Source organism: Amblyraja radiata, chromosome 1, assembly GCF_010909765.2.
Source record: "Amblyraja radiata isolate CabotCenter1 chromosome 1, sAmbRad1.1.pri, whole genome shotgun sequence".
Lineage (NCBI taxonomy): Eukaryota > Metazoa > Chordata > Chondrichthyes > Rajiformes > Rajidae > Amblyraja > Amblyraja radiata.
This window is the reverse complement of record NC_045956.1, coordinates 153,110,554-153,137,501: the sequence shown is the minus strand read 5'-3', so window position 1 is coordinate 153,137,501 and position 26,948 is coordinate 153,110,554. Positions and strand designations below refer to the sequence as shown.

The following is a 26,948-nucleotide window of genomic DNA, read 5'->3' as shown; positions in this document are numbered from 1 at the left end:
CACATCAAATATGGTTAAAGTAATATTTGTTATTCCATAAATATTTGGGGTATTCATGTACCCAAAAAGTTACACCTCCTAACAATTGGTAAATACATATTTTGGATGTCTGAGGGTGTTTGTCCTGAAAAGCTTTTACACCATTTACATGAATATTTGACTATTCAAAGTTGCCCTTCACAGTTGAGATGTAGTTCCATTGTTACTAGGCAATTCTGCTGAACAATTTGTCTAGATTCAAAACGTTGTAGTCAACGATTCACATGATTGACAATATTCAAATCACCTACAGTTGTTATCTTTGTGTAGGAAGGAACTGCAGAAGTTGGTTTAAACTGAAGGTTGACGCAACATGCTGGAGTAAATCAGGAGGACGAGTAACAGCTCTGGAAAGAATGGGTGATGTTTTGGGACGAGACCCTTCTTCAGACTGAAGAAGGGTCTCAATAGACAATAGGTGCAGGAGTAGGCCATTCGGCCCTTCGAGCCAGGACCGCCATTCAATGTGATCATGGCTGATCATCCCCAATCAGTACCCCGTTCCTGCCTTCTCCCCATATCCCCTGACTCCTCTATCTTTAAGAGCCCTATCTAGCTCTCTCTTGAAAGTATCCAGAGAACCGGCCTCCACCGCCCCCCGAGGCAGAGAATTCCACACTCACAACTGAAAAAGTGTTTCCTCGCCTCCATTCTAAATGGCTTACCCCTTATTCTTAAACTGTGGCCCCTAGTTCTGGACTCCCCTAACATCGGGAACATGTTTCCTGCCTCTAGCGTGTCCAAACCCTTAACAATCTTATATGTTTCAATGAGATATCCTCTCATCCTTCTAAACTCCAGAGTGTACAAACCCAGCCGCTCCATTCTCTCAGCATATGACAGTCCCGCCATCCCGGGAATTAATCTTGTAAACCTACGCTGCACTCCCTCAATAGCAAGAATGTCCTTCCTCAAATTAGGGGACCAAAACTGCACCCAATACTCCAGGTGTGGTCTCACTAGGGCTCTGTACAACTGCAGAAGGACCTCTTTGCTCCTATACTCGACTCCTCTTGTTATAAAGGTCAACATGCCATTTGCTTTCTTCACTGCCTGCTGTACCTGCATACTTACTTTCATAGACTGATGAACAAGGTCCCCCAGATACCGTTGTACTTCCCCTTTTCCCAACTTGACGCTATTTAGATCGTAATCTGCCTTCGTGTTTTTTATACCAAAGTGGATAACCTCACATTTATCCACATTAAACTTCATCTGCCATGTATCTGCCCACTCCCCCAACTTGTCCAAGTCACCCTATATCCTCATAGCATCCTCCTCAGTTCACACTGCCACCCAGCTTTGTGTCATCTGCAAATTTGTTAATGTTACTTTGAATCCCTTCATCCAAATCATTGATGTATATTGTAAATAGCTGCGGTCCCAGCACCGAGTCTTGCGGTACCCCACTAGTCACTGCCTGCCATTGTGAAAGGGACCCGTTAATCCCTACTCTTTGTTTCCTGTCTGCCAACCAATTTTCTATCCATGTCAGCACTCTACCCCCAATACCATATGCCCTCATTTTGCCCAACCAGAAACGTCACCCATTCCTTTTATCCAGAGATGCTGTCTGGCCTGTTGTCATCTTTGTACTTGGAGAGTATAAAAAATGGATGTATTTGAAATTCAGAGATGTTTCTATTGGATCTCTATTGTATCTCTACAGATGATGATGCTGTGGATCTAGCTTCTCTGGCCTCCATGTGGCTTATTCAAAACCATAACAGAAAGGCTCAGATCAAAACCAGCCCTGGATAATTAGCCCAACTCACTGTGCACATCTCGCAATCAGATCTCTCTCATTCCTTCACCGAATTAATTGGTGACAGATAATTTACCCGATCATCAGCATGCACAAATGCACAATTCGTCTTGAACAAAGTCACCTCAAACTTAAGTTTTTGCCAACATTATTTTTGATATCAAATGGCTAAAAAAGTGTAGAGAAGTGGATCATTACACTATCAATAGGAGTTGTGAACTGTCATGAATTTGGTGATTGTGTTCAAGAGTTTACATGAGCACGAATGGAAGCTGAAGTGAAGCAAGTATGTAACAAAAAGCACTCCAAAGATTGAGCAACATTCCAAGCATTCCTTTGAGATGCTTTGACAGTACTCAAACCATTGCATCACGTTGAAAGATTATGTGAAATGGATGTGGAGCAAGCAGCAAAGAAATTGAATGATGTATGCATGAGATGTTTACAATGTCAGATTAATCCTTGCTGAGACTATGTGTGAAATGCACCTCCTCAGCCACTTCAGAACCCGCAGCATTGGAAAGCAAACAAGTCATCCTTCAAACCCAACCACTGCCGAAAGAGGGCAACTTGTGTATTCCAATACAATTTTGACCAACCTTTATCCTTCTAATCTAAAAACTGCGACCTGTTCTAACTCATCAACTCAAGTTGTCACTGCCTAAATGGGCTGATTCTGACATTTATTTTCAAATCTAATCTCAAGGTCTCCGGGGACACTAACCTCCTCTTGCCCCACAAGATCCCAGAGCTCCTCTGTCTGCCCTTTTTGCTTCACGGCTTTTGCTCACTCCCATTGGTTTCAGTGCATATACTCGCTTTGGTATATCCCAAGATGCGTAATACTTTCATTTGTCTTTCCTTTGCCATCCACTCATACTTACTTTGACCAAACAAATACTCTTCCATCCCAATGTTTCCATATTTGCCTTGGAGTAAGTTATCCAATCGCACATTTTTGAAATACCCAAAGACATGCAAATATTACGGAATACCATTGCTATTTATTTGTACACATGCTGATATTCCTCCTTAAGGGCCAGTTGCAACAGATTTTGATTTGCAGGTGGTGTCAGTTCTCTGTGGAACAGTTCTCCATGCCGATTTCACAGGGATTCTCTCACTCGGTCCAATTGAATTCCCCTCCTTCAATATTATCCTTTGTATCCTTCAATGCAACTTCAAATAATTTGTTTAGTTTAGTGGAGAGATACACTGCAGAAACAGACCATTTGGCCCATCGGGTTTGCGCTGTTCAGTGGTCCCTGCACATTCACACCATCCGACACATGCAAGGGACAATTTACAATTATACCAAGCCAATTCACCTACAAACCTGTACGTCTTTGGAGTGTGGGAGGAAACTGGAGATCTCGGGGGGAACCCACACAGGTCATGTGGAGAACGTACAAACTCCGCACAGACAGCCCTGGCACTGGCCGAATTCTGCTGCAAACAAACCAGGTCCAGTGGTAGGCAGATTGGAAGTATATGGATGGAGTGAGTAAATAAATGCTTACAATATCATCAACAAGATCCTTGATTGCTGTTATTCCCAACACCACCAGGAGAGGAACAAATGTAGTGTACCAGGCCAAGGTGGAGATCTGTGGAATAGCCTAAAAGAAAAAAATAATTTCATTAATTCTATTGGGACAAGCCAGTCACAAAATTTTGGGGACTACAAATATTAGGAAATTGCCCTCATGGGTTTAAATTAGACTTAATCTTTTCTTGAAACAATTGTGGACAGTGATGCCAAAATCCAATTCATTTTTGAAATTGTATTTGTTCCATAAATAAAGTGTTATGTAGGTTCGAGAGTTCATTGCTTAAAGTAACATACAGTAACATCTGAATATTAAAGTATACATTAACATGCTTTGAAAAATGTAGGTCAAATTCCTAACATTAAATGGATCCACAGCTCAAAATTCACAACATTTTACAAGCCATTTCGCATCTGACTCTCAACCTCATTTTTACCCCTTCCAATGAATGGCTAATATACAGTCAAGTTCTTGAAGTAGTTTGGTTTTAACGAAAAGCTGCTAATTTTTGTCATTATTGTTAATTTTCTGTTAAATATAACCATCTCCACAGATGAAAGCACACAATTTCAGGTTGTTGAAAGAATGAAAGGCAACTTTCAGAAAGCTCAGAAAATAAAATTGATGGTTCTGGGAATCTAAAAAAAGGTCTAAGAATAAGGAGTAAGCCATTTAGAACGGAGACGAGGAAACACTTTTTCTCACAGAGTTGTGAGTCTGTGAAATTCTCTGCCTCAAGAGGGCGGTGGAGGCAGGTTCTCTGGATGCTTTCAAGAGAGAGCTAGATAGGGCTCTTAAAAATAGCAGAGTCAGGGGATATGGCGAGAAGTCAGGAACGGGGTACTGATTGGGGATGATCAGCCATGATCACATTGAATGCTGCACCTATTGTCTACTCTCAATATTTTCTTTTCATTTCAGAACAATTTAATAAACCACCAACAGTGGTATTGGTAGAGAACAGTTGAGACCAATATTTAGTTTCTAAATAAGTCCAGAACCAGTTTGAGAATAAGGGATAGGCCATTTCGGACTGAGATGAGGGAAAACTTTTTCACCCAGGGAGTTGTGAATCTGTGGAATTCTCTGCCACAGAAGGCATTGGAGGCCAATTCACTGGATGTTTTCAAGATAGAGTTAGCTATAGCTCTTGGGGCTAAAGAAATCAAGGGATATGAGGTGAAGGCAGGAACAGGGCACTGATTTTGGATGATCAGCCATGATCATATTGAATGGCGGTGCTGGCTCAAAGGGCCAAATGGCCTACTCCTGCACCTGTTTTCTATGTTTCTAAAACAAGCCTACAAGGTTTACCTCACCATTTACAATAAATATTTGTGTTTTCCCAAAGTGCCAAGAAGAACGAACAAATTCAGAATTCCCTGCAAACTAAAATGTATCTTTTATAAAAAAAACAGCATATTTTGAATGTAAAAATTACTAAGATCTAAAATTGTATTTTTCCCTTCATACTTAGAGAGGGGAGGGGATCAGAAAGGCATAAGATATTCATACATGTTTGTTCATACAGGAAATTTAAAGTGGCCATTTTAAATACCTACTTGCAGAATGAGAAGAATCAGAAAATAAGCATTGGCTGCTCTTTTGAATTGCTCCATCAAATTAAGTGGCAAAAAGGTAATTAAGTTGTATTTGTACGTTCGAATAGCATTCCCCTGGAAAGGTTAATAGACAATGATTACATGTCAGAAGATGAATACAAACCAATGCTAACTTATTCCACCGTGTATAATTTCAAATCCCAGGTTGAGCAATGCCACTCTTGCCTTGCCAGAAAGGATGTGGGTTCAAGTCTGAGAATTTCAGAATCTCAATTCCCAAATTCTCAGCTGGCGTTCCAGTAGAGAGCGGATGGAATGCTTTTAGAGTGATGATTCGCAGATAAACATTCACCAAGCTAATGTTTGCTTTCTCAGATGGAACTTAAAGATCCCATGAAATTGTTTTAACAAAAGAGCAGAGAAGGGAATAGTTCTGCTGTCATGATTAATATTTAATCTTCAAAATGAATTACAGACTATGACATTGCTCTTTGATGGAAGCTTGTTGCCCACCAATTTGTCACCATGTATGCGACAGAGCAGCAGGACACATTACATTTAGTTATAAACTGTAAAATGTCTGAAGCATGGTAAAATCTTGGCAAGGAACACAAAATTATAATCCTTTGCTCCCAACATCAGGGTAAATGCAAAGAGATCATAATGATATTGAACTTGTTTGATGCTTCAAAGTGCACAAAAATGTTTGTTGCATGGACCATAAGCAACATATGTCCATAATCAATACTCACCGAGTACTTGCTTGTCTTATAGCAGCCATATTTCGTGACAATAAACTGACTATAGAAGTTTCTGTCATTTGCTTTGACTTTCCACGTGCACTCTGAAATGGAAGGGAAAATGAAGGGATTGAAAAGAATTTGGATAAGAATGGTAATTTTTTTCTACTTGGCTCTTGGTTTATTCAGTGACATCAGTTTAAGATAGTCACAGCAGGCCCTTCGGAACACTTCATCCAGGCCAACCAAGTTGCCCCATCTAAGCCCGCATTTGGTCCATACCTTTCCTATCCACATACCTGTCCAAATATCTTTTAAATATTGTTATTGTACCTGTCTCAACTACTTCATCTAGCAATTCCCTTCATAAGCACACATCGATGGGTTCCTGTTAAATTTTCCCCCTCTTACCTATGCCCACTATTTCTTGATTCCCCAATCCTGGGAAAAGGCTCCATGCATGGACCCTATCGATTCCTCTCACAAGTTTACAATCACTTCCCAGTCTCCTGCAATTTCACAGAATAAAGTCCTATCCTATCCAAACTCCCCATTCAGGTCAGGCCCTCAGGTACTGGTAACAATTCTCTATCCTCTTCTTGATATCATTTCCAGCTTCATGGGATCTTTCCTATTGCAGATTGGCCAAAACTGAACACAATACCCCAATTGCATTATCGCCAATGTTATAAAACTATAACATAGTATCCCAACTTCTATACTCAATTTCCAGACTGATAAAAGCCAGCATGCCAAAAACCTTCACTACCCAATGATATGCCCTTTATCTTCAGGGACTACATACTTGTATTCTGAGATTCCTCTGCTCTACATCCAGGGCCTTACCATTCACTATAAAGGGCCAGCCCTAGTTCCACTGCCCTCTATACAACACGTCACACTTATTCGGTTTAAACTCCATTTGTCATTCCTCAGTCCACTTCCCAGCTGATCAAGATCCCGCTGTAATCCTTGATAAATGTGCTCCACGTGCATTCCCCACCCCCAATGCCCCATTTTATATGATAGTAATTGTAAATAATCACATTTCATCCATGTTCAGTCTCTGTTTAACACTTCATATAATTCATCCACCATTGTACCATTAGATGTTTCATCTCCAGGCCTCCCTTGTCTTTCTACTTAAATGTATATCCTTATGCATCCAGTCTCCCCCCATTCAGCATCACACCCATATGTCCAGTGGGTCCCAGGACTCCTCCCATACCTCATGCCCTACAGATTCCACACAGGCAGCTCAACATCAGGTTTGAACCCAGGCTCTATGAGGCAGCGGCTCCATTACCTGCGCCACTGAGCACTGTCCACTGGTGATTTGAGTAAACTACATTATAATATTGCACACCTAGTGAGTCAATTGCATAATGCTTTTTCAAAGACGAAGGCTGGTAGGTGATCAATGGAATCATATGACCTTTCACCACTTCATCCTTCCGATCCTCTCTTGCGCCCCCTCCTGGTTCCATCTGCCTATCATCCCTCTCTTATCTGGTTCCACCCATCACGAGGTCTATCTCATCCCACCCACTCATTTCAAATATTGGCCATCTTCCCTTTATGCTCTTACTCCTGATGCAGTTTTTGACCAGAAACACCGATCATCCCTTTGCTTTCATGGATTCTGCTTGACCCATTCCAGCAGCTTATTTGCTGTATCACATAATATTCACCTTGCTTCTTGGATAACATTCCTAAGTGCCACAGGGTCTGCAAGTTGCCAGTTGTTGTTGAATACTTGCATTCGTCTTGATAATTAAACCCCAGAAATTCTAGATTTTAACCTTTTTCAGTTACTTTTCACCCGAGGTAGAAACACACCATTTCATTGACCAATGTTTCAGTTTTGGGAAGGTGACACAAGACAGAAATCTAACACATAACATGTCATTTTTAAAATTATTTATCCTGGTCTCAATTGAATGATCTCAGATTTACCATTTTTTGCTTGCCGCTGATCATCAGGCTGCTCGTTGATTTGGCTCTGCTCAATGTCGTCCAACCTTTCAGTGGAACTATCCAGTTCATTGTCTGTCTCATCGTCGCTGTACGGCACCACATCATCATCGCCTCGGTCATCTTCACTAAAGCTGGAGAGCCCGTCAGTACTCATCGCCGTGGGTTTCCCTGAAATAGGATTAAAGGTTTGCGTGAACACCAATTGCACACCATTTCTTCAAGAGTTGAAGGACAAAAGGGTAAATAAAAAAAAACCTTTACCAAACCATTAGGTTTGGTAATCTTACAAATCACATCTAATAAATCACAATTTCTATTAACAAAGAAACTTCTAGCTTTGACCTAATAGTCAAAGGTCACCATGATGACCTTTCAAAATAACTAACCCAATCCTCTCAGAGCTCCTTTTCCTCCATAGAAAAGCATTTAGCCATATTCAACGCTGTCAGAGATGATGGTAGAGGCAGATTCAATTGTAACATTTAATAGGTCATTTGGACTGGTACTTAGATGGGGAAGACAGGGGGACGGGTTTAATGGAAGCAAAAGGGCCTTTAAAAAAAATAAATTGTTGTTACATCTCTGACTTTCTTAAATAAGACAGTGCACAATTCCTCTCTTAATTATTTGTCGACAGCCCAAGCATTCAAGCTGGAGGTCACATTGCTTGAACAATACTCAAGGAAGGGTTGGAATTGTTCTTGTGCTGTGACTTTCTCCTTCAAGCCATGCTTCAAGAGTTATTTTGGATAAACTAAACCATTTCCAGTTATGCCGTTTTGCCCAGTCATAAACTGTGCCTCCAGAACCATGACAAAAAAAAATCCAAAAAAAATAAAAAATAAATAAATCAGTAATGACCCCCTGCCTTTGATCCAATCACAAAGCACTTTCTATTACAAACTCATCAAACATAAGGCTTAGCACTACACTATGAATCCCAATTGTGGAGACATTGGTATCGCTGTCTCGTTGTAGGACACAGATCTTTCTTTTTATTCTGGATTTTAAATCATGTATTGTGTTTTTGTATATAATTTATGATGCTCTTACAAGTAATTTACTAAGCTTTTGCATGTATTTTATGGTGTTTTTATATGCAATGTATTTTGTGTAATGTCGTCTCTTGTCTGGACATTGAGTCTGAAATAAAGCTTAATAATATCTGGCATCTCCAGACTGGACTATTCAATATTCTTCAGGTTATCCTCATGATTCATCTCTCATCTCACACGTCCATACACTATATATTGGCTGAGATGCATTGGTTTACTGTTCCTGGTCATCTTTCCTTTTTAAATTTACATTCAAGTCATTCATTGCCGCACCTCCGTGTGATCTCTTCATTCTGAATGTCTATTTTCTCAGCTTTGGCCTCAAACGCATTTTACTATCGCTGAAAAGACATTGTCGTGAGAATCGAATTTCAGGCAATAGGCTTCAGATGTCTCAAGCCCATCCTCTGGAATTGCATTCCTATGTCAATATCTTTTTATTTTCCTGTTCAAATGCTTAAAACCCATCGCATTAATCAAGCTTTTGTCACCCTGACTAATAGTTCTATTCATTCAGGCTTCTGACTGAATAAACTCCAATATTTCTAGATATTATACACCTTTTCTACAGACAATATTTCACAATAAAAGCGATAACACACTATGCTTTGTTACTTGACTACTACAAGAAGCGGCATGTTGCATTGACTCAGAGGCTAAAGTTCAAATCCCCACTACAGCGGTTGGGAATTGAAAGTAATCAAGTAATCTCCGAATGAAAATATTAGCATTGCCGGCCTTAGATAGTCATAAAATTTGCATCTGGTTCATTCAATCGTGCTGTGAAGTGAATAATGTCCAAGTCTGAGTAAATAAATGCATTGTTTCAAAAGCAGCTTTTGGGCTTCCTGAAGACACTTACTTTTTGACCAAAATAAACTCAAGCAGCCACTAAACTCAAATGTAACAAAGTTTTGGACTCAATTCATGATCTGCATCATGTTGAACGAACAGTAATGGAGTCAAATTCACAGATCATGGATTGGACTGAAATGCATCAACGAGTTTAAAAAAGGACATTAAAAAGAGCTCGGTGTTGTTCATAGAAACATAGAAAATAGGTGCAGGAGTAGGCCATTCGGCCCTTCGAGCCTGCACCGCCATTCAATATGATCATGGCTGATCATCCAACTCAGTATCCTGTACCTGCCTTCTCTCCATACCCCCTGATCCCTTTAGCCACAAGGGCCACATCTAACTCCCTCTTAAATATAGCCAATGAACTGGCCTCAACTACCTTCTGTGGTAGAGAATTCTACAGATTCACCACTCTCTGTGTAAAAAATGATTTTCTCATCTCGGTCCTAAAAGACTTCCCCCTTATCCTTAAACTGTGACCCCTTGTTCTGGACTTCCCCAACATCGGGAACAATCTTCCTGCATCTAGCCTGTCCAAGCCCTTAAGAATTTTGTAAGTTCCTTGCATATCACTTGCGTTTATTGTGCCAACTTTAATTTTCCATCTCACTGTTCCTGAAGCCTCTATGTGATAGGTTAAGACAGCTATCAAGCCAACTTCAAAACTGTACAAATGCTCTCCCATCCGGCTTAGGAATGAACAGTGAACTTCAAAAGCAGGTAAGAATTTAATTGTTATGTTTCAGTACATATGACAATTAGACACTCTTGAAGCACTACTTCATGTTTCAAAGCCAAGGAAATAACATTGTCACTAATGCATGGCCCAATCAGTGTTATTTCTGCCAGAATGCAAGATATTTTTGCAACAGCTGAACTGCAACAGAATCTTCAATTCTGACTGGGTCATCAGTTTTTCCACTATTTGTTTCACTGTAGTTAATATCGTCAGATATCCAAAATCTAAATTCAAAGTTGTCTTAAATATGTGAAAGACATTGCATAGTTCTACATTATCAAAAAAAAAAGTAATTTAAATCTCAGTGGTTGTTAAGTTTATCTAGATGTGCAAGACAGCACTGAGAGGTTTTTTTCATAATGCCTAAATTTGTCTCTACATTGACTCAAAGAAAATGCAAAATTAAACTTTGAAACAAACTGGTGTAAATTAAACTTAGTTATTTATTTGCATTAAAGTGAGATTAAAAAAGATTTCAGACCAAAATAGTTCTCTATATTTTAGTTATTTTTCCATTATGATCCAGGGTTGTCATCTTCATTCCTGGCACTTTGTTTTAAAAGGCTAATTTGTTCCTTCTAGTGATTCAGTACACGATGTGATGAGAGAACACGATCTTCAGATACTCCACAAAACAAAGCTAACGTGCTAGGCACAAAATTCTGGAGTAACTGAGCGGGATAGGCAGCATCTCTGGAGAAAAGGAATGGATGACGTATTGGGTCAAGACCCTGCTTCGAACTACAGGGGAAAGGAAAACGAGAGATATGCTCCATTTGGCCCATCTAATCCATGCGGAGGCCCAATCTCAACTAGTCCCATTTGCCTACATTTAGTTCATTTCTCTCCAAATCTTTCCCATCTGATTTTCAGAAAGCCTTTGATGAAGTGCCGCATGTGAGGCTGCTAAGAAAGATGAGAGCCCATGGTATCAAAGGGCAGATACTAGCATGGATAGCAGGTTGGCTGATGGCAGAAGGCAAAGAGTGGCAATAAAGGGGGCTTTTTAAATTTGGCTGCTAGTGACTAGCATAGTTTTGCAGAGGTCATTGCTGCCGCCACTACTCTTCACATTGTATATTAATGATTTGGGCAAGAGGATTGAAGACTTTGTGGCCAGGCTTGCAGGTGATACAAAAATAGGTGGAGGGGTGGGTAGTGTCGAGGAAGCAGGAACTCTGCAGAAGGACTTGGACAGGATAGGAGAGTGGCAGAGTAGTGGCAGATGGAATATAATGTAGCAAAGTGTGGAGTTGTACATTTTGGTAGTAGGAATAAAGACATTTCTAAATGGGGAGAGAATCAAGAAATCAAAGGTTCAAAGGCACTTGGGAGTGCTGGTGCAGGATACCCAAAAAGTTAATTTGGAAGCCAAATCGGTAAAGCAATTGTAGCATTTATTTCAAGAGGGCTAGACTATAAAAACAGAGATGCAATGCTGAGGCGCTGGTCCGGCTATATTTGTAGTATTGTGAGCAATTTTGGCCACCCTATCGGAGGAAAGATGTGCTGGCTCTAGTGAGGGTGCAGAGAAGGTTTACAAAAATGATTCCAGGAATGAGTGGGTTAACATCTGATTAGCATTTGACAGCACTGGGCCTGTACTCACTGGAGTTTAGAAGGGTGAGGGGAAACCTCACTGAAACTTACTGAATAGTGAAAGGCTTGGATAGAGTTGGTGTGGAGAGATGTTTCCACTCGTGGGAGAGTCTAAGACGAGAGGTCATAGCCTCAGATTCCTTCCTTTAGATTAATAAGGATGCTGCCACATCCTGAGGACCTGAGCTATAGGGAGAGGTTGGGCAGGCTCTTACTTTACTACTTGAAGTATAGGAGGCGGAGATAGAGATACAAAATAATGAGGGAAATAGATAAGTGCGGCACAGTGGCGCAGTACTGGAGTTGTTGCCTTACAGCACCAGAGACCCAGATTCAATAGACAACAGGTGCAGGAGTGGGCCATTCGGCCCTTCGAGCCAGCACCGCCATTCAATGTGATCATGGCTGATCATCCCCAATCAGTACCCCGTTCCTGCCTTCGCCATATCCCATGACTCTGCTATCTTTAAAAGCCCTATCTAGCTCTCTCTTGAAAGTATCCAGAGAACTGACCTCCACCACCCTCTGAGGCAGAGAATTCCACAGACTCACAACTCTCTGTGAGAAAAAGTGTTTTCTCGTCTCCGTTCTAAATGGCTTATCCCTTATTCTAAAACTGTGGCCCCGGGTTCTGGACTCCCCCAACACCGGGAACATGTTTTCTGGCTCTAGCGTGTCCAAACCCTTAATAATGTTATAGGTTTCAATCTGATCCCCTCTCATCCTTCTAAACTCCAGAGTATACAAGCCCAGCCTCTCCGTTCTCTCAGCATATGACAGTCCCGCCATCCCGGGAATTAACCTTGTAAACCTACGCTGCACTCCCTCAATAGCAAGAATGTCCTTCCTCAAATTAAGGGACCAAATCTGCACACAATACTCCAGGTGTGGTATCACTATGGCCCTACACAACCTCTTGCTCCTGTAATTGGCATCTGTAATTTGTCCCTAGTGTGTAGGCTAGAACTAGTGTATGAATGATTGTTGGTTTGCATGGACTTTGTGGGCTGAAGGGCCTGTTTCCATGTTGTATCTCTAAACTTACGATTGGACAAATGCACAGTCTTTTACCCAGAGTAGGAGAATCAAGGACCAAAGGACATAGGTTTGAGGTGAGAGGGAAAGATTTAAAAAGAACCCGAGGGGAAGATTTTTCACACAGGTGGTGAGTATAGGGAACGAGCTGCCAGAGAACGTAGTTGAGGCAGGTAATATAACAGCATTTAAAAAGACTCTTGGATAGGATGTTTAGAAGAAATGGATCAAACGCAGGCAAATGGCACCATCTGGGACAGCATGGATGAGTTGGGTCAAAGGGCCTGTTTCCGTTCTGTAGGACTCTGTAACTCTAAACTTATCTGGAATATAGTTATCCATTCTTCACACCGTACTTCCAGAGGATTAGATTGTAATTGGAGCAAGTGCAACAAATTCATTTCAATAATGCTGGTGCTCAAAGAGTTAACATACATGGCCAGATTTAACACACCTGTTCTGCATTCCGTCCATTATACAAGATACTAATAGTGAGGGATTTGAGAAAACTGCAAGACATTAATAGTGAGGGATATGAGATTAACTAGACATATTATGAAATGAGTGAAACTATAGATACTGCAATCTAGCATTCCCCAATAATTTAGCAAACCTTCAAGACAGTAACATAACATTGCAATTTAGATTTTTGAGCGACTACAAATATATATTCATTACAATACAAAGGCAGCCACATGCCGGAAAAAAAATGCAGCCAACATTTTCGAAGCAGGCCTTAATTATCATTCCTTCCTGCATGAAATTTACCAAAAGGAAAAAATATGCAAGAGCTGTCAACTGATACATTTAATGATTTATTAAATTTCTCCATATTACAATTATGAATACAAATGCAATTCTCCTTTATGAACTAAATTTAATGCACAATATAGGTGCAACATTAGCCGCAGCCTACACTCGATGTATACACTATTAGCCATGTATACATCTTCTCTCGATGTATACACTATTAGCCATGTATACATCTTCCCAGTGCTGGATCGTTTATCTGAAGAGGCTCAATTTACTTGAATGCACTGTTCATTTTCATTTGAAAACATCTGGCTGGAATTGTAAAGGATCAACAATAATAAGGGTTATGTTTTTTTTTTTTAATGGACTCTGGGAGAATGTTTCCCAAGTGGTAAATTCATACTAAAATGGTTGAGATTCAAGTGTATGAAAATTCCATTGTTGAATATGTAAATTAAGTATTAAAATTCTCCCTTAAAATGTTTCCAATAACATTCCTGCCAATGTGGCTAGGATTTAGTTTAGTTTCGAGATACAGCATAGGAACAGGCCCTTCGGCCCACCCTGTTGATCACCCATTCACATTAAACCAATTTCAATTTCATCTCCCTCTTTTCCCCATTTTAAAAAAGGTAAATGATTATATTTGCAGCAATTTCTCCAACATCATTCCTACAGCCAAGCAAACTAATTTAGGGATCAGAGCTTCCACCCTTTCATCCCTGCTTTCTCATGTTATCTTGGATACTGAAAAATAACTGCACACAATACTCAGATCTACATCCTCCCCCTTGGTCAGATACTCCGCCACTTCAATCTGGACTTCCACTGTTACGCTGATGACACCCAGATCTACCTTGGCACCAAATCCCCCCACAACCCCCCCCCCTCTCCCATATCAACTCCTATTTGTCAGCTATAAAAACCTGGATGCAACATCATGTCCTCAAACTCAACAGCGATAAGACAGAATTCCTCCTCATAGGCTCCAAAGCCACACTCAGCAAAATCAATAACCCCACTCTCACCATCGACGGCACCACTGTCTCCCCATCTCCCCAGGCCCGCAACCTTGGCGTGATCTTTGATTCCACCCTCTCCCTTGAGCCTCACATCCGCCATGTCATTAAAACCTCCTTCTTTCATCTCCGCAACATCGCCAAACTCAGACCCTCTCTCACACCGCCCGCTGCTGAAAGACTCATCCATGCCTTCATCTCCTCCCGACTGGACTATTGCAACTCACTTCTCCTTGGCATCAGCTCCACCTACATCAACCGACTCCAACTGGTCCAGAACGCAGCCGCCCGACTCATCACCCATACCAAATCCTGGCATCACATCACTCCAGTCCTCAAACAACTTCACTGGCTTCCCATCTCCCACCGGATCACCTACAAAATCCTGATCCTCACCTACAAAGCCCTCCACCATCTGGCCCCCCCATATCTCACTGACCTCCTCACCCCCTACCAACCCTCATGGTCCCTCAGATCCACATCAGCTGGTCTCCTCTCCACCCACAAGTCCAACCTCTGTAGTTTTGGGGACAGAGCCTTCTCCAGGGCAGCTCCCAGGCTCTGGAACACCCTCCCCCAACTGATCCGCAATTCCGTGTCCCTCACCATCTTCCAGTCCCGCCTCAAGACCCATCTCTTCACCTCTGCCTATCCTTAGCCCCACGTCCCCGTCCCTTTTCATCTGTGCATTAATTGCCTCATACTGTGTTTTGTATTGAATTCTGTCTTTACTTTGTGTACTAGTCATGTCTCTACTATTTATTTCATTCCCCTTACATGTTTTTCCTCTACCTGCTAAATTTTTGTAAGGTGTCCTTGAGACTCTTGAAAGGCGCCCATAAATAAAATTTATTATTATTATTATTATTAAAAACAAATCAAACTCGTGGTAATCACGTAGAGTGAACGTAGCGGGAACGGCAGAGCTCGTGGACGTAACTTAGCAACTCGTAACGCTAACGGCAGGTACTCGGGAAACGTGTTAACTCGTGAGAATTTTTCAACATGTTGAAAGATTTCCACGAGTCAAATATACTCTTGAAGGAAAATGTTGATACTTTTAAACTCGTTGTAATACCATAGTAGCCCATGAGTTTACCGTAGTGACTCGTGAGTTTATCGTATTAACTCGTGTGACTCTTAACTCGGCAGCTGGACAAAGAAAAAAAAAAAAAAGGTGAGGAAAAAAAGGTTGGCCAAGTCTGCCTGTCAGGAATGATCCCCTGATGCTGGAGACACCTGTGGGAATCTCACCTTGGCCTTTGGAATAGAGCGACCAACAAGCAATATTTCCAGATTTCCAAGGGCAGGTCACTTCCCTTGTTTATGTGCCTTTCACATTACTGCTTCAGAGGTTTGATGCGTTATGTGGGGCGGGGAGGGGGGAGGGGGGAGTGAATGCATTCCTGTTTGAATAAGTGTAGGAAGGAACTGCAGATGGTGGTTTACACCGAAGACAGGCACAAAAGGCTGGAGTAGCTCAGCCGGTCATGCAGCATCGCAGAAAAAAAGAGTCTCGACCCAAAGCGTCGCCTATTCCTTTTCTCCGGAGATGCCGTCTGACCCGCTGAGTTACTCCAGCTTTTTGTGTCCTTCTCTTGTTTGAATAAGATTATTTCAAAATGAAATGATCCACACCAACTCTTAAAAATAAATCGTCTTTATGTGAAAAATAAAGCAATTGCAAAACTTTGCCAACACGAAGGGGAATATCCTTTGGGGTCGTTCGCTACCAACCGCAGTCACGGATAAAACAGTGCAGGATATGATAACGTGGCCAATGATACAGGTGTGAGGCGAGATCCCCGAAATACAGTCTGCCGAGTGATGAATAAACAGGGGTGAGAAATGTATTAACCGTCAGCCTACAGTATATATTGAAAAATCCCAAAACTCGGGTTCAGTGAGTTTAAAAAAGTACATGTGACAAGAAACCTTTACAAATAGCGAAGCTTCGCGTATGGCAGCGCACACACCTGGTGAAAATGTCCCAAAGGGCGGAAACAGGCCCTTCGGCCCACTGAGCCAGCCGTCAAAGACTCATTTACCTCAATCTCATTTCTGCCCGCATTCACATCAATTTCCCACCTGAGCCCCATTCGACCACTCACCGACACATTGGGGGAAGGTGACAGTCCTTCAGGTGTTTTAGCCATTCTTTTCTCATCGAGTCATGGGTTCATACAACACAGCAGGTGTTGCGGGGAGCATTCATACAACAAAGCAGCGTGCGGGGAGCGAAAGGGAGCACTTGGGCGAAACTCCATAAAATAGTACCGGAGGTTAGAATCGAACCCGGGTCCCTGGAGCAGTGACAAACACTGCTCAAGTGAACGTATAATGAAATGAATGAGGACAGACAATAATCAGATTAATTGAACTCATCAAAGGGCGTAGATTTAACGTGAGCAGCAGGCGGAATAGAGGGCATCTGATGATTTTTTTCTCAACCCAGTAAGTACTGTAGTCGTAATCTGAGAACGCGATGGAGGCAGGTTTACAAAGTATATGGGCCAGAACTCGAATAACAGTCAGGAAGGCTATGGTTGGAATGGACATGGTGGGCGGAGGAGCCTGGTTCTATGTTGCATGAACCCATGACTCGATGAGAAATGAGTGGCAAAAACACCTGAAGGATTGTGAGATAATGATCATGGATGACTTTTAATGAAAGTCCACACATACAGATAGACAGCCAAGAAGAACTTCATATCTACACTCAGATGGACTGGCAGATGGAGGAGATAGGAGTTGGGGAAAGAGAGGAAAAGCCCAAGAGAAATACAGGGAAAGGGATATTGGAAAAGACAGATGCTGGAATCCTGAAACGCATGTCAAAACATTTAATAGGTATAAACACATAGCAAATAGGTGCAGGAGTAGGCCATTCGGCCCTTCGAGCCAACATTGACATTCAATATGATCATGGCTGATCATCCAAAATCAGTACCCCGTTTCTGCTTTCTCCCCATATCCCTTGATTCCGTAACCCTAAAAAATTTGAACATGGGAGGCTTTTTATAATGAAAACAAAACTGCATGACATCATTTTTATCATGTGATGATTTTTCCACATCGGTAGTCGTTGTTGGCTCAAGAGTAACTCAGGAGAGGAACTTGGTACATCGCAGAAATGAGAAGTAAACGGCAAACTTAGACATACACGTGGGAACTCATTGAAACTCATGAACATAAACTTGGAATCTCGTAGAAAACCATGAGTTTGATTTTTTCTTTAACTCGGGATAACTCGTGGGTGGACTCGCATCATGGGACAGGGCTATCAGGGTCCTGTCATTTATTATATACTTTCCTTTTGCACTTGAGCTCCCAAAATTCAACACCTCTCCCTTATCTGGATTAAACTACAGTGTAAGGGGAAATATTTAATTATTGGCAACACCCTTAAAAGCATGAGACACAAAATGCTGAATTAACTCAACGGGTCAGGCAGCATCTCCGGAGAACATGGATCTCATCCAGGTTCTCCAAGGATGCTGACAAACCCTGCTGAGCTACTTCAGCACTTTGTGTATTTTTTGTGTAAAGCAGCACTTGCATTTCCACTACCTGCAGCAACATGGTTGTGCAGGAAGATCATGCAGTCCAACTCCAAAACTCTCTGAAAGTGCCAACATAAATAGAGTGGTGACGATGGCATATTGTAGGTTTGTCATCATTGGTTGATGCATGGGGTAATGGACTCGGGGAGGCCCGGCGCAGCTTTACGGAATTTGGTTAGGCTGCATTAGAAGTATTCTGAGCAGTTCTGATCATCCCAACACAGGAAAGATGTGGAGGCTTCGGAAAGGTGCAGAGGTGGTTTTCCAGAATGATGCCTTGGTTCGAAGATATTAGGTAGAAGGAGAGATTGGACAGACTTGGATTATTTTCTCTGGAATGCCAGAGATTGCAGGGAGACCTGATAGAATTATATAAAATTATGAGGGGCATAGATTAGGTATGTTGCAAAGCCTACCTGAAGCATCGTTGAAGATCTGCTGCTGAGGGTGTGCGCGATTTTGGCGCCGTTTAGAGGGGGCGGGTTTAAAACGCGATTTTCTCTAAGCTGTTCCAATCGAAAATGTTCAGCCTAGTTAATTATTAACGAAAAATCGCTGGAAGACCCCGTCGCAAAAGCTATTATTAGGTTTAAAGGCCTTGAATAATAGTTATAGTAGTTTAAAAATCAATCTCTAAACCCGCGACCGCCAGCAACCGCAGGGTCTCATAAAGCAAATAGCAGAAGTTAGGTTGTATATTTTTACATTAAAAAGGGCTTCTAAAGATCCCTTTATACTAAGTTTAATATTGCGAGTAGCTCAATTTGGGCCCATTATATCGCGCAGTATTTTTCTCGGCATTTGGGGCACAAATCTACCGCAATGTGAACGTTCTAAACCAGCGCGTTCCACAGGGACCCACTGGAAAGCTGATTTAAATGGGCATTTATTTACAGCAATTAAACACTAAATTCCTTCCATTTGGCCTATAAATTAATGTAAATGAGATTTAAAAATAATGTTTTATTGTGAATTATTTGTGAATATTATTTGGACATTTAGGCTATTTAAAAATGTTAATCATTTATTAAGAAATGGATAGATGTTTAGATCTAGTAATTGAAGTCTGAAATTAGCTACAATTAGGTAACTAACTAATCATATGCTTTAATTTCAGGTCATCCAAGTAAGATTATTTTATATTTGTTTCAGAATGCTTCAATCTATGATAACTGAAAATTTCATTCAGTTCTCTTAATTTTTAAGAAAGTTATGGGCTTTTGACTGTTCACGATCACAGCTTTTTTGTTATGTCCATAGAAAATCAATAGGGAACAAGATGCTCATTTCCCAGTATGAAAATGGCCATAACATTTTAAATACTTGAGATATGAAAGTGAATTAGGTGTCAAATTAAACTTATTTTTATGCTTTATCTGATGGGATAAATTACAGACTTGATTTTTAAAATCTCAAAATTTTGTAACATTGCTACATAGATAGGGTGGACAGTCAGCCTGGATGGAGATATCAAATACTAGAGGGCATAGCTTTAAGAAGAAAACAAAGTTTAAAGGAGATTTGTAAAGTATTTATTTTTAGATGTTCAAACAGAGGGTGGCTGGAACATACAGTCAAAGGTGGTGGTGGAAGCAGATACTATGGTGGTGTTTAAGAGGCTTTTGGATAGGCACATGTATATACAGGGAATATGGTTTATGTACAGGCAGATCAGAGCTGGCCTCGGCATCTTGTTGTGCACTGAAGATCCTGTTCCTGCGCTGTTATGTTCCATGCTACAAAATAAATCTGTCCTCACCTTCTCCATCATGATCTGGTTTGGCTCAGCCACCAAGCATGACACCCAGAGGCTGTTGCGAATCGTCCGATCAGCTGAGAAGGTTATTGGCTGCAACCTTCCCTCCATTGATGAACTGTACACTGCAAGGGCCAGGAAGCGAGCGGGCAAGATCATCTCTGGCCCCTCTCACCCTGGCCACAAATTCTTTGAATCACTTCCCTCTGGAAGGCGACTCCAGACTGTCAAAGCTGCCACGGCCAGACAAAAACAGCTTTTTTCCCCACGAGTAGTAGCTCTACTCAACATCCAAAAATCTGTAGCCTCCCTTTGCTCTGGTGTTTTATTCAATTCACATGTTTAATCAATAATGTTTCATTATTAATGTTTAATGTTTTATGTATCATTCTTAACTGTCACTGTATGTCATGTTGTCACTTGTGGGCGGAGCACCAAGGCAAATTCCTTGTATGTGAATACTTGGCCAATAAACTTATTCATTTTATTTTATTTATTCATTTTTAGATATTATTTCTGAAAAATGTGTTGTTGAAATTTACAAAGAAGTTGTTCTAGGAATATCAAACTGGGGGAAATAGTTTGGTTGATTAATATTTTAACAATTTAAAATTTAATGCCTTTTGTTAAAATGTTGAAGTAAACTGTTGCTTGCCAAAATCAGCAGTTGAAAAGGTCAGGCTGTCAAACACAAGATGTACTGGAGCATGAACTAAACCCAGAGATGACTGTGCCAGCTTCCATAACACGTGTTACTTCAAGAACTGAGCCTTCATTCAAACTTTTTAATCAATCAATCGCATTCTTTAAAGATTCAAGAATTGAAAACCAATTCTGCAGCAATCATTCTGCTTTCGAAGGATCCAAAAATGACAGACTATTTTGTACGAAGCAGAAATACCTTAAAACAAAATAAGAATCACTAAATGCAAGTGATGCAAGAAATCCCACAATTATTTCAAGTATATAAAGTGACCATGGTCTGTACTGCTCCATATTTCTGAAATTTTCCATGCTATCATTCAGATAACCATCTTTTTAAAATGAGGCAAAAGAACTTAAGCAGGTATTATACCAGTTTTCCAGCCTAACATGTTAAATTTTGGCTCTCATGAACTGAAATCCATTAAGGGTGTTTGTGGTACAAGCTAAATGTACTGCTATTGGACCAAAAGAGAATTAGGTTGGAGATAAAACCAAAAAGCTGCAAAAAATAGATTACAGGTAGAAGACATGACAAATATCACACGCATCACATTTGGTCATTTTAACAAAAGACTCCCTTCCTTTTGGGTGTCTGGTTTCCAATTCACACAGATCATTATGTCCAGGCATTAACTAATAGCCTGAACATAGGCGAGGGTTTCCCTGACAACTCATACAAACTAAAGCAATTAAAATCCAAAATACTAAACATGTATCATAGGTGACCTGCGACTCAACCGGAAAGCAGAAATCATAATTTTTCTTCAGGTAGAGTGTTAATTAATTGACTATTTTTCCATTTATTTATTGACAGTTGTAGTTCAAAAATGGAATAAGAAAATAGTCTGATTAGACTGGTGATGAATAGCAATGGCAATGGCCTTTTATTTGCATAAAACTCCACCATAATTCAGAGGATACAGTGATACGTTCAGCTGTGTATAACATTGACTTCTCTTGCAAGAGGTTCATCCATTGAAGATGCAATTCTTACTTTTTAATTGTCAAGGTAGTCAGTATATAGTAACTAGCCTCCTAAAGGTGCCAGATGGCAAGATGAGGTGCCTCCCACACCTTAATGGACACTTTGATGTGATATGTTCCATGGTTTAGAATTCACAGCCACAGTTCCACTTTGGATGATGTAGCACCTTATGCCCCTGTCCCACTTAGGAAACCTGAACGGAAACCTCTGGAGACTTTGTGCCCCACCCAAGATTTCCGTGCGGTTCCCGGAGATTCCCGGAGGTCAGTCTCCCTACCTGCAACCTCCGGCAATCACCTGCAACCTTCGGGAACCACACGGAAACCTTGGGTGAGGCGCAAAGGCTCCAGAGGTTTCCGTTCAGGTTTCCTTAGTGGGACAGGGGCATTACAACTGTGGAGTAGGTGGCCAAATCATCCAGGGGCATGTGAATGTCTTTGGGCAATTCACCATGTTTGTAGAGGTCAAAGCAAGGGATTTCTGCAGTTGAATTAGCAATGACATTTAATATCCTGATGAGTCTCTGGGTCCTTCTCACTTGCCCAAATATTTATCTCCTGTACACCAGCACAGCTGATGTGACAATGCTCTGTGTTGGCTTTGCTCATTTTTTTGGAATAGCGATCCATTTATTGGTATCTGATCCAATTGGAAAACTAATGGGGATGCTTAAGAGAACCAAACCAAAAAACTCTGTACACTTCCAAGGAATCAATATTTCAAATCATGCTTCCACATCATAATTTCGTCAGTTCAAAGAGGTCAATTAGAATTTGCGGCTTTAATTCCACTTCGAAATTTCTATTCAGTAAATAAACCCGCATAAATAACGACAGTATTGTTTTCTCGATTAACATCATTGTTCTTGACATTGGAGCTATGAGACAGTTTCCACTCTTCAAATCTCGACAACATAACTTGGAAACAGGATGCATTACTATGCATCAGTTGGCCCTCCACGTGCATCAACACAAGGCCAGCTATCTGTCACCATTCATCTCGAAGCACAGTCGTGCCAACGTTGGGGATTATTCAGAGTTAATGAAAATATGTAAGTAGCTGCCATTATTTAAAAGCAATAAACCATCAACATATCTATCCCTCTATACATGGAAACCATCATCAGTTTGAAATTAAGGACAGGTTTGCAAACAGACAAGGACACAAAGTGCGGGAGTAACTCCGTGGGTCAGGCAGCATCTGTGGAGAATATGGATAGGTGACGATTCGGGTCCAGACCCTTCGTCAGAAAGATTGCAGTGGGGGGGGGGAAATCTGGAAGGAGAGGGGCGGGGGGGGGGGGGGCAGTGATAAAGACTGACAAGTGATGTGGATACGGTGGAAGGAGTTGATTGGAAGATAGTTGGACAGAGCTGAAAAGATAGTGTGAGATAAGGTGAGAAGGATAGAAGAGGTACGAATTGTGAAGCCAGAAAAAGGAATATAGGTGGAAGGGTACATGGGGAGGGAAGAAAGAAATATACATTGAGGTGGGCACAGGGAAGAGATGGGTTTAAAAAGAGCCCGGGTGAAGGGTGGGGTGGTTGTATTCCTAAAATTAAATCGTTACCTAAAATTAGAGATCCACTGTACTGTTTTGTACTGTATTAACTTCTAATAAAATAAACAAAACATAAAAAATTAGAGATCCAAATGTTCATGTTGTTAGGTTCTAAGCAAGCCAAGTGGAATAGGAGGTGCTGTTCCTCCAGTTTGCATAGGTCTCACTCTGGCCATGGAGGAGAGAATGAAAAAATGGAGTTAAAATGGTTAGCAACCAGGAGATTCGGTTGACCTGGCAAAGCGAACGCAAGTGTTCGGCGAAGCAATCGCCTACATTATGTGGTCTTGCTGATGTAAAGGAGGCCACATCGGGAACACCAAATTCAGTAGATGAGGGACATATCGACTGGCAGAGAGATATGATAGACAGTCAGAACCGTTTTCCGCAGGATAGATATGAAAAATCAAATACTGGAGGGCATAGGTTTAAGGTGAGAGGGGCAATGTTTAAAGGAGATGTGCAGGGCAACTTTTTTTAATATATACATGGAGGGTGGTGAGTGCTTGGAATGCACAGCCAGGGTTGGTGGTGGAGGGAGATACAATGAAAGATACTAGAGCAAGAGTAATACTAGAGCCTTCTATGATCTTTAGATACAATAGTGGCATTTATGAGACTTTTGGTTCAGCATAGTGATATGCAGGGAATGGTCGGATAGAGATTACATACAGGCAGATAAGAGTTGGTCTTGGCATGATGTTTGACCCAGACATAATGAACTGAAGGACATGTTCTTGAGTTTTGATGCTGTCTTATTTTCTACAGGAAGGGATAAGTAGGGTTTGCCTGTAACCACATAAAGCTTGGTACACGTAAACCACCCAACAACAGAGGGACTTGTAAATACAACGCCAACACAATATATTGCCAGGCAAATTTTAGGAGGTAAAGAAAAAGTTTATTTCCAAAAATGGAACTTGGTTCAGAATTAGATTCAGAGGAAGAATGTTGGATATTTTTAAAGAACTAACAAGTATTCCAGAAATGAAAAGTAAATGAAAAAATTTACAAGACCCATTTTACACATCCAGATCATCTTTGTGTTCTTGCAGAACACTATACCAGATTTTCAAACTATTTATAAGCAAAATACTGCAGGTGCCAGATACAACAGGAAATGCAAGAAATACTGCATTAGTCAGCATTGACACAAAGTGAAACAGAGCTACTAGTTTCAGGTTGATAACCATTCCAAAATCAAAGTCCTTTGAAGAGTAGAAGGTCACCACCATGAAATGTCAGCCGTTTCTCTCATCACAAAAACAATCATCCTGTTTGCTATTACTAACTACTTGCAGATATTTTCTATCTATTACAGTTTTCATAATCACCTGCAAAGGTTTTCCTGAATCAATAAAGCGCAACACAAGGTGGTACACTGGCGCAAGCTGCTTATAGTTTTTAGTGACCCCGGGTCAATCCTGACCTCTGGTGCTGCCTGTGTGGAGCGTGCACATTCTCTCAGTGATTGCACGATCTCCTCACACATCCGAAAGATGTGCAGCTTGGAAGGTTAATTATCTGCTGCAAATAGCCCTGCGTAGGCGACTGGGAGAATCTGGGGAGCGATGGGCAGAATAAAATAGTAGTGTAGGTGGGCGTTTGATGATCAGCACAGACCAGGTCAGCTGAGGAGTCAGTTTATGTGCTGTGTGACAACGACAACAACATAGGAAGTCACTTGAATAGAGAGCAATTGTCCACAGGTCAAAAATATTAATAGTGCAATACCAACTACAAAAAAAAAGTATGGCACAAAGGAAGCAGCATGCAAACATTTCCTCCTGTAGGACAGGCTTCCAACATTCAAACACATTAATGCTACTTGTGCTTCACTGGGTGATTTGCGTCCCTACCATTCAATGCCATTCAATCTAGTAAGCAGGATACCAGATGAGAAGTGATTTACAAATAATTGATCCCTCAAGGGGACATTGGATTATCATGGATTGAACAATCCTTGGATGTTGTTTCAGCTTTATGCAAACTGCAAGTCTGAAGACACAAGAAACTGCAGATGCCGAAATGGTGAGCAAAACACATTCTGGACTCCAAAAAGGTTCTGGAGTAACTCCAGCGGGTTAGGCAGCATCTATGGAGCAAGTCTATCATTCAGCAAAAAGGACAGATGACGTTTTAGTTCAATTGGCAAGTCTTTAAGTATTAACCTTTCACTACTACATAGCCATACCCCAAGCTTGCAAAGTATATTGATGGTTTGCAAAATTTACAAAAGGACTCAAAATCTTTTTCTAAAGTAGTGGCTCAGAAACTGATTGTGTTGGAGGAAATTAGCAATTTTCTACAGGTAAATGTTCCTCAAAATGTTCCAACAGCTACACAAAAGGCTCACCGTGACATAGCATCTGTCCATTTCCCTCTTTTGGTGCAGCCTGACCCACTGGAGTTCCTCCAGCACTTTATTTACTTAAAAGAAAACATCATCCAATGCAAAAACCATAAACTATTACACAGAGGTCAATAATTCCAGAAATTAGTGGAATGGAAATAAATTGTGCATAAATAATTACTGAACATTACTCATAAAACAGTCCCATTCAAATTCAGCTTTTGATGCCCTGATAAGAACGTTTATGCTTCACTATGCACTCCTCCCATTTGTGCATAGCAGTCATGTGTCCAAACAAATTGTGGAAATTATGCATAAGGAAAGCTAATGAATAAGTCTAACGATGCAAGTGAGATTGTCATTTGTAGTTTATTAATGTGATTCAGGAGATGATGGGATTGCAGACATTCATGGAATATCTGGCCCACTTCCAACAGTCAACATGGGATGCATCATTACAAAACAGTTATGATGTGATTATTATGGCCATTGGAATATATTATAATATCGAGACTGCTGACTTCCAAACATCATTGTGACTGAGGGGACGATTTTGAGCTGTTTGCAGTCAAATACAAAGGGTTGCAGGTTGTCAGTACAAGAGCAAATGCCATTGATGCTTGAAGTCCAAGATAAACAGGAAAAGATGAAAGGGCAGCAGACTAGGCACCAGGTCAAGAGGGAGAAACAGGTTCCTTGTTGCAGGTCAATGATCAGAAGAGCTCTAATAAAGTTTCATTAACTATTCTCTCTCTCTTCAATAGCACTGGTAATGGTATTTGGCTGAATCATGTTAAAAATCTAACTGCATGTTTATTCCTAGAACTCCCCCCTCAGTTCTGCTATTTAGTCATAGAGTTATGCAGCACGGATACAGGACCTCAGGCCAAATTGCTCATGCTGACCAGCATGTGCATCTGCACTAGTCCCACCTACCTGCATTTGGCTCATATCCCTCTAAACCTATCATATTCATGTACCTGTCCAAATGTTTCTTAAAAGTTGAGATAGTACCTCCCTCAACTACCCTCCACCAGCAGCTCATGCCATACCTACCACTCTGTGTAAAAAATGTTATTCCACAGATGCCTACTACATTGTTCCTCCTCCCCACCTCACCTAAAACTGATGCCGCCTGGTTCTTAATTCCCCAACAGAGTCAATATAACTTACGTAACTGTACCTGAAATAATTGCACATTAAATATTATTAACGTGCAACATTTTGCATGGTATAACTTTGAAACAAAGTAAAATTATGAATATCATGTATTATATTTCAATGCACTCTCTGCTTTGTCATTCTTGCCATTCCAGTTATGGGTCCAGTCCCTC

The 26,948-nt window shown here is 41.0% G+C and overlaps 1 protein-coding gene across 2 annotated transcripts in view; it reads right to left on the bottom strand.

Moving 5' to 3' along the window:
• Window positions 1-26,948, bottom strand: part of atp8b1 (ATPase phospholipid transporting 8B1) — a 142,264-nt gene that overhangs the window by 68,614 nt on the left and 46,702 nt on the right. For both annotated transcript variants that reach the window (XM_033033018.1, XM_033033009.1), the window contains exons 2-5: window positions 7,613-7,801; window positions 5,669-5,760; window positions 4,917-5,030; window positions 3,325-3,423 (exon numbers count right to left, since the gene is read on the bottom strand). In XM_033033018.1, coding sequence (XP_032888909.1) covers window positions 3,325-3,423; window positions 4,917-5,030; window positions 5,669-5,760; window positions 7,613-7,787 — 480 coding nt within the window. In that variant the 5' untranslated portion in view covers window positions 7,788-7,801. The remainder of the gene's footprint in view (window positions 1-3,324; window positions 3,424-4,916; window positions 5,031-5,668; window positions 5,761-7,612; window positions 7,802-26,948) is intronic.